The sequence below is a fragment of the Polypterus senegalus genome, chromosome 3 (assembly GCF_016835505.1).
Source record: "Polypterus senegalus isolate Bchr_013 chromosome 3, ASM1683550v1, whole genome shotgun sequence".
NCBI classification, from domain to species: Eukaryota; Metazoa; Chordata; class Cladistia; order Polypteriformes; family Polypteridae; genus Polypterus; species Polypterus senegalus.
In genome coordinates, this window is record NC_053156.1 from 141320528 (window position 1) to 141334285 (window position 13758).

Here is a 13758-nt window from a genome sequence, read left to right on the forward strand (position 1 = left end):
TTCTCCTGGTCACATAGGATCCCCATCCCCAGTTTGGTGCTGATCAGACACGCGGTGCAGATTTGTATGGCAGACAAACAAACATACATACATACACACATACATACATCGACTCTGCTTTATATATTAGATAAATAAAATGCAAGAACATGTTAAGTATTTTTAAAATGCATAGACAGTGCTTTACTTTAGAACACAGTTCATGTGGGAACTTGATCAATACCACTATTTTGAAGAAATAACCTCAACCTGAAAATATAGGGATGCCTACTCTTTACACATAAGCAGAGAATGACTTGACCCAAGCGGCATTGTTTGGCTACATTTTTTTAATTTTTTCAAATCTCTTCTATATCTCCAGATCATCACTCTCTCTCCAGGTTTAGCATCTTAGCTTATTTGCCTACCTTCTGCCTCCAGGAGGAGGCATGAAACAGTCTCTGGTAATTCTCACCTGCAGCCCTCTGACAATATGAGAGAACCTGCAGAGTTCTTTCAAGGGTGCCAGAATCTCCCTCACAGGCCACGCTATTATGACTGATGCTTTTTGTCTTTCATTAGTAGCATGCTGTGGAACTCTTCTTCTGCCACTCATTGTTTTCCTCTCTCTGACAGTGCTCTGTTCAAACTGTTTACTGCCCTATGCCAATCTGTAAGTGACATATTAAACATTAACATTATATTAAAATCTTTCCTTTCTCAAACTACATAAAGTACATGCACAAACTGAACATTAGTATTCATTCAGACAAAATCATCAGCAATAACTTACCTTGTTCTGCTGCATTTTGTGAACATAAATAGCTTTTAGAGAATATAGTGAATTCCTAAATGGACATTCTATGTGGAGAAAGTACTTTAAAATCTGTGATTTTTTGGGAATTTTTTTATAACCGCATATGAAGGTTAGATAAACTAGTTTCTCTAAAATTTCCCTCCAAGATACTGCCTGCCCACTGGAACAGGCACCAGCTCCCCTCAACTATGAACTGAACAAGTGGTTACAAATGAATGGATGGATTGAGCTTGACAATTACCTTTTAATGCACATGAAAATAAATTAATAATTGTATCTAAATTCCACCTGCCAATTTCCTGTGTATCACAGATGTCGACTTAGTGATGTCTTCTTCATTGTTGCCACCCTTCTTTTCAGTAAAAGGTCTAACAGTCATTTTATAAAATACCAAAATTGATTCAACAACTTTTTTTTTTATTTCATGCAACCTAAGGAAAACTTGACCTATGTATAGTATACACAGTGTATAGAATTTTGACTATACAGAAATGTAACACACTACATTCATTTACTTGATAATACAATTCATTTTCTAATCCACTTATGCAGTTCATGATCATGGGACATCACAACTTATCTTGGCAGCTTTAGGTGCACCTCATGAAGCAACCATGAACGTGGCACTATCAACGGGAAACCATGTTCACATCCACACATTCATAAAGAGTCATACTGAGCTAACTAACCACACTTGGGCAATTATAGGATGTGGGTGGAAAATCTGACTACCCAGAAAAAAACACACAGATACAGAGAAAAGCCTGCAGACTCCACAGCAATGGTGCCCATGAAGAGATATAAAGTATTATATGGAGATCTTGGAATAAAGCAGCACTTCATTCGTGACCACTCCAAAAAAACATTTTGAAGTTTAATTGCACCATCTCAGATTTTGAAAATAAACTCCATTTTCAGAGCTCAGCTTTCTTTTGGAGTCGATCTTTTTCAGGTTAGCTATACAAAAAGATTTATTTGACCATATATTTTTGTAAACTGTGCAATATCAATACTCATTAATAGTACTGTGGAAAATGTTATCAGATGAAATAAAATATAAAAAAGCAACAACAGAAGTATTTTTTTTTAATCTTGCCTCCTAACATGATGACATTGAATGTCATTTTTATGGAGTATAAGGTTGTTTAAAATAAGACATCTTATTCACCAAAACCTATAGATAACATGTACTGTGTTTAAATATGCTCTGAAACTACAAAGCATTGGATTAATGCATATGAGGGATGTTCAGTTGTAAACTGGTATTTTCATGCTCTGTTCCTACAAATAGTGCAAGGACAAACACACACATATATGAACTTGTTAGTAGTGCTAACTGTTGTTTCCCCCATTCGTGTCAGTTGTAATCAACATGTTGGTGCAGAAGGTACACAGTAGTGTTGTGCAGGGCATTATTATTCAATTTTTGACAAATGAAAGAATCATTCCATCTCAGATTTATTCGAGACTTAAAAAACAGTTTGGGGATGAGTGTCTCCCTCAGTCTACAGTGTATGATTGGTGCAAGTCATTCAGAAAGGGACTATAATCTCTTCTGTCCATTTAAGAAATTTTTAGGAGGGAAGAAATTCAAGCCAAATGAGGAGGTTATTGACGCTGTGTAAGAATGGGTCAACATGTAGTCAAAAGACGTCTAATCTTCTGGGATTAAGACGCTTCCTGAGTACTGGAACAAGTGTATTGCAGTGGCAAGAGACTACAGAGAAAATAGTGTGTAAGTCATTTAATTGTATTCAATAAATAAAGCATAGCTCATTAATTCCTGTTTATACCTGAATGCCCCTTGTATAATCTACATTATTAAACTGGAAACCAACAATAAATGTGTAGATGGTGTCATGTTTTATTTATGATTTCCAGTGTGAAAAGGATTATAGTAAGATATAGTAGCTTCCTTCCTTATTTAATCTCAATGCATGTGTTTTCCATTTTGTTTATGCTTTTAATCTCAGGGAGCTAGAGAAAAACGGTTACAGTATATGTGATATGGTCAAGCTGGCATTACTGGAATTAAAGCTTTAAGTGATTTAATTTTGTGCTTTACTGATGTGTTAATGTAAAACCCACCCACAAACCAGAACCATGTATGGCACACACAGGCATTTGTATTTCTACAGGAAATATGTAGTGTAGCACTCTCTCTCTCTCTCAATCTCTATTTCTTTCTTGCTTGTAATCTATAAATATGGTACATATCCACATTTTTTCTTCACTACCCTAAAGTACACAGCATATAGAAATGTCATGTTTAGGCTCAAGAACCTATAAGAAACTGATTTTTGTGATGCTTGAATAGGACAGATAGTGATTGTGAGGATTTCTGGGACCATATCTGAGTTTCTTTAGCTGTATAGCTGATTGAGGGATTAAGAATCAGTGAGTGACGCTGTCTCCGAATATGAAGCTATAAAACTACTCAGAATACAGATCATGCATGAAAATATTGGAGAGAGGGGGGAAGAGAGGGAGAGGAGCAAAATTTGAATATAATCTTTTTTTTCAATCACTGAGAGAGCATTAAACATGTTACCTGAAAAGAGCATTACATTCAGTGGGGAATAACACAAATATGCTGTACACATGCTAATTGAAAATTTTAACATATAAACAAATTATTTATTTTTAGTTTAAGTTTTTTGCCACTTTCTAAATGAATAAACATAACATATATCTTTGTCAAGCTTGCATAGTCCAATTCAGGGTCACAGTGGACACAGGCTATCAAGCACCACTGGGTATAAGGCTAGAAACAGCCCTGGAATGCCAGTCAATCACTGTAAATCAATTAAAAAAAACTTAAGAAAAATAATCAATTCGATAATTTTACACTACATTCTGTACTTCAGTTAAAAGTAAAAGGAAATCTCCACAACTTGTTATGCAGTTCATTTAAACTGTTCTGCTTGCTACTGCAGCACCAGCAAACAATCCATTTCCAAATACAGTACATGCAAAATAGTGTTATAGTGATGTGCATTTTAAACACAATTAAACTAAACTTCTTTTAATGGAGAAGGAAATAATTAATGAATATTCACAGATGTTAAAAATGTGTTTTCACCTTCTTGAAGACCTCAAAGATGACATCTGTCAGAACAGATTTTGGAGTGAAAATAAGGTTACTGAACAGGTGAAAAATTGTCCAAGTACAGGATTCAGAGTGGTCGTATAAAAAGATGACAATGCTTTTGTTTCTCTCCAGTATAAAGCTGTTAAACCTGATGTCTTCAAAACAAAAATATTTAAATTAAATAATTAGTATATTGTTGGGAACGCAGTAATTTAATTGTAGTGAAGCACAATTAAGGGGGTTGTTCAAAATCAGTTTAATGACAGTAAAAATTCTACTAAGCTTAGTCTAGTTCAACATATAGAAGTATAAAAAACTTACAGCTGTATTGCTTAGACCTTTTTTTGGTTACTTAAGAAAATGGGGCACTTCTTACTGAGGTTACTGCAAGACCAGCTGTCACTCTGATTGAGCTAGACAGCCTGTTGCTGAAGTTATATACACTGCTCAAAAAATAAGTGAACACTTAATCATCACATTCTAACACCAAGTCAGTTAAGCTTCAGGGATATCAGCCTGTCCTGTTAGAAAGCATAAACGATTGTAAATCAACTTCACCTACTTTGGTGCAAATGAAAGTGACAACAGGTGCACTGGAGAGGCAACAGCAAGACAACCCCCAAAAATGGAATGGATTTACAGGTGATGGCCATGGACAATTGCTGCCCCCTTATCCTTCCTGACTGATTCTTCTCTAGTTTTGTATTTTGCTAGAGTCCTTGGCACTACAGGTTGCAGAGGTAGTCCAGCTCCTCCAGGATGCCATTGGAAGAAGGTCTTAAGAGCATGGAGAAGATAACAGGAGATGGGTCCTTACACAAGGAGAGCTGGACAGGGCCAAAGAAGGTTATCAACCCAGCAGCAGGACTGGTATCTGCTCCTTTGTGCGAGAAGGAACAGACGAATTAATGCCAGGGCCCTACAAAATGACCTCCAGCTAACCAAACTGTCAGAAACAGACTCCATGAGGGTGGCAAGAGGGCCCAATGTCCTCAAGTGGGACCTGTGCTCACAGGATAAAATCCTCAGACCCATTGTCAGACCTTACGCTGGGGCAGTGAGTCCCGAGTTCCTCCTGGTGCCAGACAATGCGGCATGTGGCTAGAATGGGTAGGCAGTTCCTGGTTGATGAAGGCATTGATGCCAATGACTGACCTGCACGTTCCACAGACCTGAATCCAATTAAGAACCTCTGGGACGTTATGTATCGGTGCTTTCAAAGCCAAGTAGCACCACAGACTGTCCAGGAACTGTCCAGGACTGTCCTGGATGCCCTGATCCTGGTCTGAGAGGAAATCCCCCAGAACACCATCAGCCGTGTCATCAGGAGCATACCCAGACATTGTTGGGAGTGCACACAGGCACGTGAGGGGCCATACACTTCTGAGTCACATCATGAGTTGCAGTGATAAAATTCAAGCAGGTTTGATCAGCCTGTGATTTTAATATTTGTCTTTCATTTTTTTTTCGGTATAAGTTGGTGATTTTGGTTTCCATTAACCATTGTTACATCATTTTGTTCTCATTGAATTATTATTACTCAGTAAAGATTTTCCATTTGAATATTTCATTCATTGAGATCCGATGTGTAATTTAAGTGTTCCATTAATTTTTTTGAAAAGTGTACAATGTTTAAGGATGTTAATGGAAAGGTAAAAGCCACACCAGAGGGGAAAAGCTTTGCCTATTTAGTTAGAGGACACAGTACAGCCAAAAAGTGGCAGAATGTCTTGTGGTGTGATGATAGTAAATTGGAAGTGCTGAATTGTACGTTTTGCAAATGTCACACACTGTATACTAGTTGTGTGACATTTCAGCCTTATAAAGTGTGATGGGAGTAGCATCATTTGATGGAGGTGCTTTTCATAAATTATGTTTTATGCTTTGTGCCCTCCCCCACCATAACCTATCATCTATGGGGGAGGAGCGAAAGCTTTAGATCCGTTAAAAATCTGCAGGTTTCGACGGATCTCAACGTTTTAGGGTCCCCTGATACCAAAAACATTGATAACTTAACGATGGGTATGTGTATGTCTGTGTGTGTGTCACACTTTTTGAGGAAGATCTAGAGCTATAATGGCTGAATGTAAAAACACCAAACTCGAAAATAAAGCCTGTTATGAGATGACGATGTGCTGATTAATTTTTGAGCCAAATCGTGCATGAGAAAGAGGCACCCTAGAGGAACTCCCAAATACTGTAATTCTGCAAATAATTATGAATTCTTCTTGCCAATTGCTATCGTAATCACCTATTTTATTATCAGAAAGATCAGCATCAGAGTGATAGAATAGTTTGGGTAACTGGGTTCCTAGGGCGCAAAGCATACTGACACTAATGCCCGAATTTTTGTCTTATGTAATAATAGGTTAAGATTAACAGGACATATTTCTGAGAAATACCAGACAAAATCAGGTGTGCCTTTCACAGAAAATTTAAACTGAGGAAGAACTTTGTATTTCTATATGGCAACGGTTCAGCCCTCACTACAGCTGCAACACTGCATTACAGTAAATATATGGCTGTCCTTGAGTAACCTAGTCAAAGTTTGCACATTAATTCCATTGAAAACTTGTGGTAATAGTTCACATTTGTGTCCATCGCACTTCGTAAAGTGTCTCGACTCAGCTGCACCACTTTGCCAAGTAGATATGACTAAATAACCCTTTATTATGATATTTAAAGTTAATAAAGACCAACCTGAAAAAATAACTTGGTATTATAGCTGCCAGGGTTTCTAAGAGGTACTGATCTAGGACGAAGAATACTTAAAAATTATTAAATGTCATTTTATTCCTATTATTATTATTATCGTATTTTGATTCTGTAAAGAAGATTAAAAACATTTGTATGTGAAACACATACAATTTCAAAACTGAATACTGTACATCAAAATGTAAGTCAGTTTGAATCTTAAATGTGAAAAAATATGAGGCTGAATATGTTTCTAGGCTCTGCAGCTTGCATAAACTATCAATAAAAAATGTCACATTTTTAACTGCCATAGAGAAGAAGAGAAAGGTCTTTAATCTGAACTGCATGGCAGAAACCATTGAGCAGCACAGGGACTCTTCTGCATCTTCAAATAAACTGACCAAAAGGCTAAGGATTAGGACTGTAAACAGAAAAATTGCCAGTTCAGTCTCTAGTACTGACTCACTGTGCAATTCCCTAAGCGATTCACTTCATCAGCCGATTTAAACGACTGGATTATGCTGTAAAATAACTTGTACCTAACGTTAGGCAGAATCATCATGTAAAACCTACTAACAATGCAGTAGATTTTGAATAACCTAATACACAAAGAATATTTCAAACCAATAAGCATTAAACACACATTGCTGAGCAAAGTCAATTGTGCAATTAGACATACTAAGCAAGTCAAATCAAAAAATAAGAACATACCAAACACTAAGGGAATACTGTAATTACTAAACAAAAAAAAATTAATAAAAAGGAATGCCAAATAAAATTTTACTAAAATAAGTATGCATTTAAAAGAAAGAAAACAATACTAATTGTTGTAAGTGATAAATATGGTACAGAACATGCAAGGCATTTTTGAGAATGAGGATTATGAACAATAAGGTTATAAATACAATTATATAAAAAACTAGCCATGTGCGGCCAACTACGTTGCGCGTCTTAAAGTTGTCTGTGAAGGGCTCCCTGTTTAAACGCGGCTGCCAGTCGTGAACTGGGCCTTTCGTCACACAGCATTATGATTTTTTATAAGGGAAACAAAATTACAAAAGAAAACCCTTGGATATTGATTCAATAGGAACGGCCTAATCGGAATCACTGTCCGACTAGTAATTATGTGGTGGCGTAGGAGCATTTCTGCTTCTGTCCGTTCACAGTCCGTCTCGTTTTCATGATGCTGTCGTTTCCTCTCACGATCTCTTCTCAACCTTTCTCCAATCTCGCAGGTTGCTTTGTGGTAATCCAAAGAGTAAGGCAATATACACGGAGCAATGGTTATAAAAGGTTGATACATAGGTATCCAGGCTCTTTAAAGCATAAATAGGGATCATTTCACTGATGTGAGCAAGCCACGGTACAACTGTGAGATGCACAGCACTCGCCAGCTACAATGTAACAATAATAATTTTCAGAATGTGCTGATACGTTGTCATTCATTTTACCCACTGTCTTTCTTTCATTCATGTGTTACATAGGCACGTACATTTTATCTTCGGCAATCTCATTCTCTAACCAGGCCTCAGGAGCTAACCAGCGTAACACTGTCCACCACCCCTTTCGTTATTCCGGCACATTGTTGACATCCGTGAGTAACAACAACGTACTAAACTGGAAGGTCTTCTACGCATGCATGAAATTCGCGGACAAACAAAGATCAAGATCTAAATGAAGATCTCTTTAGTTAATTTAAAGCAAAACAATTTGTTTAGTTTGAATTTTGGTGTTTTGAGGTGTGACTGGAGTACTACAGTCTTCAGTAGTATAAGCCTGGAGGAGATTCTTAATGCAATGCCTATGTTTTAGCTGTCTCTCTACTGCCATCCAGTGCGTCTTCTTCTAATTCATTCGCGGACAAACAAAGATCAAGATCCAAATGAAGATTATATATATAGATGTTACCATAAAGATTAAGCACTTGTTGAGTGCAGGCAGGGTGGAGTGGTTGGAGAAGAGTGTCAGGAATGATTTGTGACAGACGGGTACCCGAAAGAGTGAAACGGAAGGTCTACAAGACAATATCGAGTCCAGCTATGTTATATGGGTTGGAGACGATGGCATTGACCAAAAACAGGAGACAGAGCTGGAGGGAGCAGAGTTAAAGTTGTTAAGAATTGCATTGGGTGTGACAGTGATGGACGGGATTAGAAATGAGTAAATTAAAGGGTCAGCTCAGGTTGGACGGTGCAGAGACAAAGTCAGACTGGGGAGATTGCTTTGGTTAGAGCAGAGCAGTGCCCAGAGGGGACTGGGCGGTCTCATGGTCTGGAATCCCTACAGATTTTATTTTTTCTCCAGCCGTCTGGAGTTTTTTGTTTTTCTGTCCCCCCTGGCCATTGAACCTTACTCTTATTCAATGTTAATGTTGATTTATTTTGTTTTATAATTGTGTCTTTCATTTTTCTATTCTTTAATATGTAAAGCACTTTGAGCTACTGTTTGTATGAAAATGTGCTATATAAATAAATGTTGTTGTTGTTGTTGTTGTTAGGACATGTGCAGAAGAGAGATGCTGGGTATGTTAGGAGAATGAGATTAAGGATGGAGTTGCCAGGTATGAGGAAAAGAGGAAGGCCTAAGAGAAGGTTTATGGATGTGGTTAGAGAGGACATGAAGGTGGTGTGTGTAATGTAGCAAGGTGCAGAAGACAGGAAGATATGGGAAAAGATGATCCACTGTAGCGACCCCTAACAGAAGCTGCCAAAAGAAGATGAACAAGAAGAAAGATTAAGAACCTGTGAAAAATGGCATTAGTAACAATGCAGTGCTTAATACAGAACAGGCTAAATATTTGTAGTAATTACAATACATTATACAGTGGGAATTTGTCAAACACATTATAAAAATAGAGTGGAAAATCTGGTGACCTCATGGATCTTCCACCATGGGTTTCAAATTGTATGGCCAGCAACTGTCCATTCGAAGTTTACACACTCTCTCTAAGAATATATGTGTTTTGCTATGGGTACTCTAGATTTCCTGCCATACCCCAGAAGATGTACCTGGCAGCTTAAAACTGGGGATCTATGTGAGTATGGGCTGGCACGCTGTCCAGGAGTGTTTCCTGCCTTGTGCCTGCTGCTGCCACGATAGACTTGAGTGACCCTCAATTGGATTATGCAGGTTTCAGATTGTTGTAATCACTGTATTATAATGAATGAAATGAATAATATTACACTTAGCTGTCATGTTACATGAAACTGAAAGAATGGTTCTGTGATGAACAAGATGGATGTAGCTCTGAAAATTATAGGCTTAAAGTGAAATTGGTGTTCATTTGCTATATAACAAACAGCAGTGGCTGTTCATAAATTATACCATCCAAATGACTCCAAGTAATGGCCATTATGACAAACTCAAAGGAGTCCTTGTCCTATTTACTGTATAAGGCATGCCAGAACAGCTTGAAGACAAGATATGTAAGGGAATGGATATAAATAGGTCCAGTAGTGCATGAATGCAGGATAGAGTGCAGTGAAAGACACCAAGCTCCAGCATACACCACCTTAGAACTTTATGAACTTTATAATAAATGCTAAAGTATGTTTCTAAAGCATCTATGAATATACTTTATGAAAAATGTGTCACCAGTGGTAGTGCTGCTGCCTCACAGTAAGGAGACCTAGGTTCGCTTCCCGGGTCCTCCCTGCGTGGAGTTTGTATGTTCTCTACGTGTCTGCGTGGGTTTCCTCCAGGTGCTCCGGTTTCCTCCATACAGTCCAAAGACATGCAGGTTAGGTGAATTGGTGATCCTAAATTGTCCTTGGTGTGTGTGTGTGGTGGACTGACACCCTGTCCGGGGTTTGTTCCTGCCTTGCGCCATGTGTTGACTGGGATTGGCTCCAGCAGACCCCCGTGACGCTGTGTTAGGAGATAGTGGTTGGATAATGGATAGATGGAAAATATGTTACATTGCTGTATTAAAGAAAATATATACAGTACTTGTAATAATATTTTAAAAAGTGTCCTACACCGGGAAACATGGTGGTATCATGGTTAGTGATGCTGTCACACCACTCCAGAGTGCAGTGTTTGAATTCTGGCCCAGCCATCATCCATGTGGAGCTCTAAACGTATCTCTGTAGGTTTTCCTCCAGTATCTCAAAGACTAGAATGTTAAGCCTATAATGTCTACTCTAGATTGTGGACGTGTGCATAAGTATGTCCAATTGTCGGGCACCCCTTTGGATTGGCAACAGCTTCCTGCAACCTTGAACTTGAAAAGTGGTTAAGAAAATGGACTGACTCAGAGTATATGGAATACTTAACTCTTGTGCTGAATTGAAAAACAACAGTACAGAACTTACATTCTAGTAACATGCTACCTAATGAATTAATGAAACATAACCCTGCCCATTCACTTTTTACTTTATCGTATACGAAGTATAAGGGAAGTATTGTAATCGTCCAAAGATTCCATGCCGAGATTTTGATGAATCTCGACGTTTTACACTTCCCTGACTTTCACGTATGCGAAGTACTGGGAAAGTATTGAAATCCTCAAAAAATTCAATTTCGAGTTCTTGATGAATCTCAACGTTTTCGACCTCCCTAAGCCCGAAAATACCATTTTTGGAATGATGTTTGTGTGTCTCTGTGTGCGTGTATGTGTGTATGCAAACACGATAACTTGAGTACGCTTTCATTTACTGTAGGTCAACCAAATTTTGCATACAATTATTAGGTACAAAAACGTAGATTTCTATCATCTTTTGGGCTATTTCCGTTGACCGGAAGTAGTTATTTACATTTTATTCAGGGCAGCTAGAGTCCAATTTATTGTTTATTGCTCAATATATTATTAATTTGATTTGTTGTTGATGGTTCTTTAATGTACATTATATATAAATATAATTATGGTCTTGCGGTTTACTCCTCAAATATCCATCCCCATATCTGAGTATACGAGAAAGTCTAGGGAAGACGATTTTTTATTGTGCATTTATTTGTCTGTTTATTTATTTTTGAGTTGTGAGGGCTGAATCCTAAAGGCAAAGTGACACACCAGTTTATTGCAGGCAGTGCCCACTTGCTTACTCAGATTACAGCCAAACCAGCACATCATTGGTGGTGGCGGGAGCAGGGGCTGCACCCATTCTGACATCATGGGCACTGGGCACGCACAGACCTGGCCTGGGTCCCGCACATTCAAGCACTCTCCAACCTGCGCATCTTTCAGGACATGAGTGGGACAAAAACAACGCAGAACGAAAACCATATAGTTTTGAGTCACCATTGAAAAAGCTACAGTACCTCGGGGAAAGCCCACAGCCATATAAGGAGAACCTTCAAACTCTACACTGCTAGTGTGCTGGGCAGAATCTAACAGCATGTTAAAACTGTGAATGGCAGTTCCATATAATTGTGTATATATAAAATAAATGACATGAACTGAACTTAAGAGAAATACCAAAGTGCAGAGCCCTACTTGTGCCTGTGCCCACGTTACTAGTGCCAATACTGTAACCTGCTTACCTGCTGCTCTAGAACGCCCAGAGGTCTCGGGTCGGTGCTGCTGCTGCTGTTGCGGCTATTTGTTTCAGAAAGAAAATCCCGGCCATCTGACGCGCAAGGATTTGTAGGTTTTAGACGAAATTGCTTTCCCCAGCGTGCAGATTAAAGAGCGCGGGGGCGTTTCAGTGGCCAGAAGCCGCACAATTGTAATAAGCGCGCGAGAGTGACGGCGGCGGCGGCGGCCGGCCGGCAGGCAATGCTACAGGAGTAGAGGAGCGGGGCTGTCGAGTCGAGCTCGCGAGTCGGGGTGACTGACTGACTGGCCGGGAGGTCTGTGGCACCATGAGAGGCGGGCTTGCTGTCCTGCTGTGTCTGGAGGCGCTGGCAGCAGTCGGCGGAACGGCACGCGCCACTTTCAGCAGCAGGTGGGTCACACGAGACGCAGACACGACAAGCAGGTAAGAAGCTCGCCGGTGTCGATAGGTTGACGCCAGTCGTGTTTGTCACAGATGCATTGGGGTGGCGGTGGTTAAATACCTGCATTCAGTAATTCTTGAGGTAGCTCGCCGCCAGCACTTGCAGAGTGTAAGGATGCAAAGGTGAACGCGATACATGGGCGGCTACCTACTGGGCATGATGGAACTGGAGCCAAAGGGACAGGCACCTGGACCACTGTGCCTCATGCCAGACATAAGGCAGAGGAATGTGAAGTTAGCGTAGCTGGAGCAGCATCCCAAGTTCGGGAGGCTCAGTAGTCCCAATTTTTGACTCTTTTTTTCAGAGTCCACGTATAATTTGATTGGATACATTCATTTGAGCCCCATAGTCAAATGCAGAATTACAAGATCTTATAAAACGGAGTTAACAGCAACAGTATAGAGCTGCTTGAGTGTAACATCTTCCATACAACATGCTGTTTTGTGCCATGATTGTCTGGTTTGTGCTGCTTGCCTCTTTCCCTCCTTTTTAAAACTTCTTTTAGTACCAGGTTTCCAAGAAGCACTGATTTGTCATTGCTGCTGGCACCTTTATCATGGATGCAATGGCTATTGCTTACTGTGAATGCTTAGCTAGTATATTGGCTATTGCTGCCTATTAGATGGTTTTTTTTTTGCCTTTGACTTCTAAAAATTATCTGGTACAGTTTTCTGGCAGTTGTTAGCATTAGGAGTTGATGGCCTTGCTAGGATAGCATTAAGCACTGGTGAGTACATTTTTAGCATGTTCTCCAAAGTTTTTGTCTTTGGCCAACACTAGTCCTTGATTGGTACAGTTGGTCAGCTTGGCACTGGTTTTTGTGCCTTTTAAACATTAGTGGCTAATATTATTATCTTTTGTTTCCGGTCAAACAATTTAAAGGTTCATGTGTTGTTTAACCTTTGGCAGTGTTTCTATATTTTGTTGGAATTAGACAGTGCTTCCTTAGATACATTCTTATTTTGCACTACAGTCTTTGTTTCCCAAAGCTTTATTTCCTGGTGTTTATTGACAATGGGTACTTGTCACTGCCTCCTCTCAGCATTACTGAGTTTTCTACAGTTCTGTGTTCTTAGCACACAGACACCTTTCCCTGATTTTATGGACATTATAGGGTTCATAATTGGTTTCATCATTGTTTAAGCATTAGCTACAGGTCTTCTGTTTGGTCAAAAGTAGTCTTTGGATTCTACATCTAATTGGTGTAGGTGCCAGTTTTTGTGGTGGTGGTGATTTTTGT

At 39.2% G+C, this 13758-nt stretch overlaps 1 protein-coding gene across 2 annotated transcripts in view; it reads left to right on the plus strand.

Moving 5' to 3' along the window:
- The first annotated feature begins 12220 nt into the window (after positions 1-12220).
- LOC120525582 (gamma-aminobutyric acid receptor subunit rho-1-like) overlaps positions 12221-13758 on the plus strand; it is a 127734-nt gene continuing 126196 nt past the window's right edge. The window contains exon 1 of one of the 2 annotated variants that reach the window (XM_039747998.1): positions 12221-12499. In XM_039747998.1, the coding sequence (XP_039603932.1) occupies positions 12384-12499 (116 nt within the window). In that variant the 5' untranslated portion in view covers positions 12221-12383. The remainder of the gene's footprint in view (positions 12500-13758) is intronic. The other variant, XM_039747999.1, reaches the window with a different exon arrangement.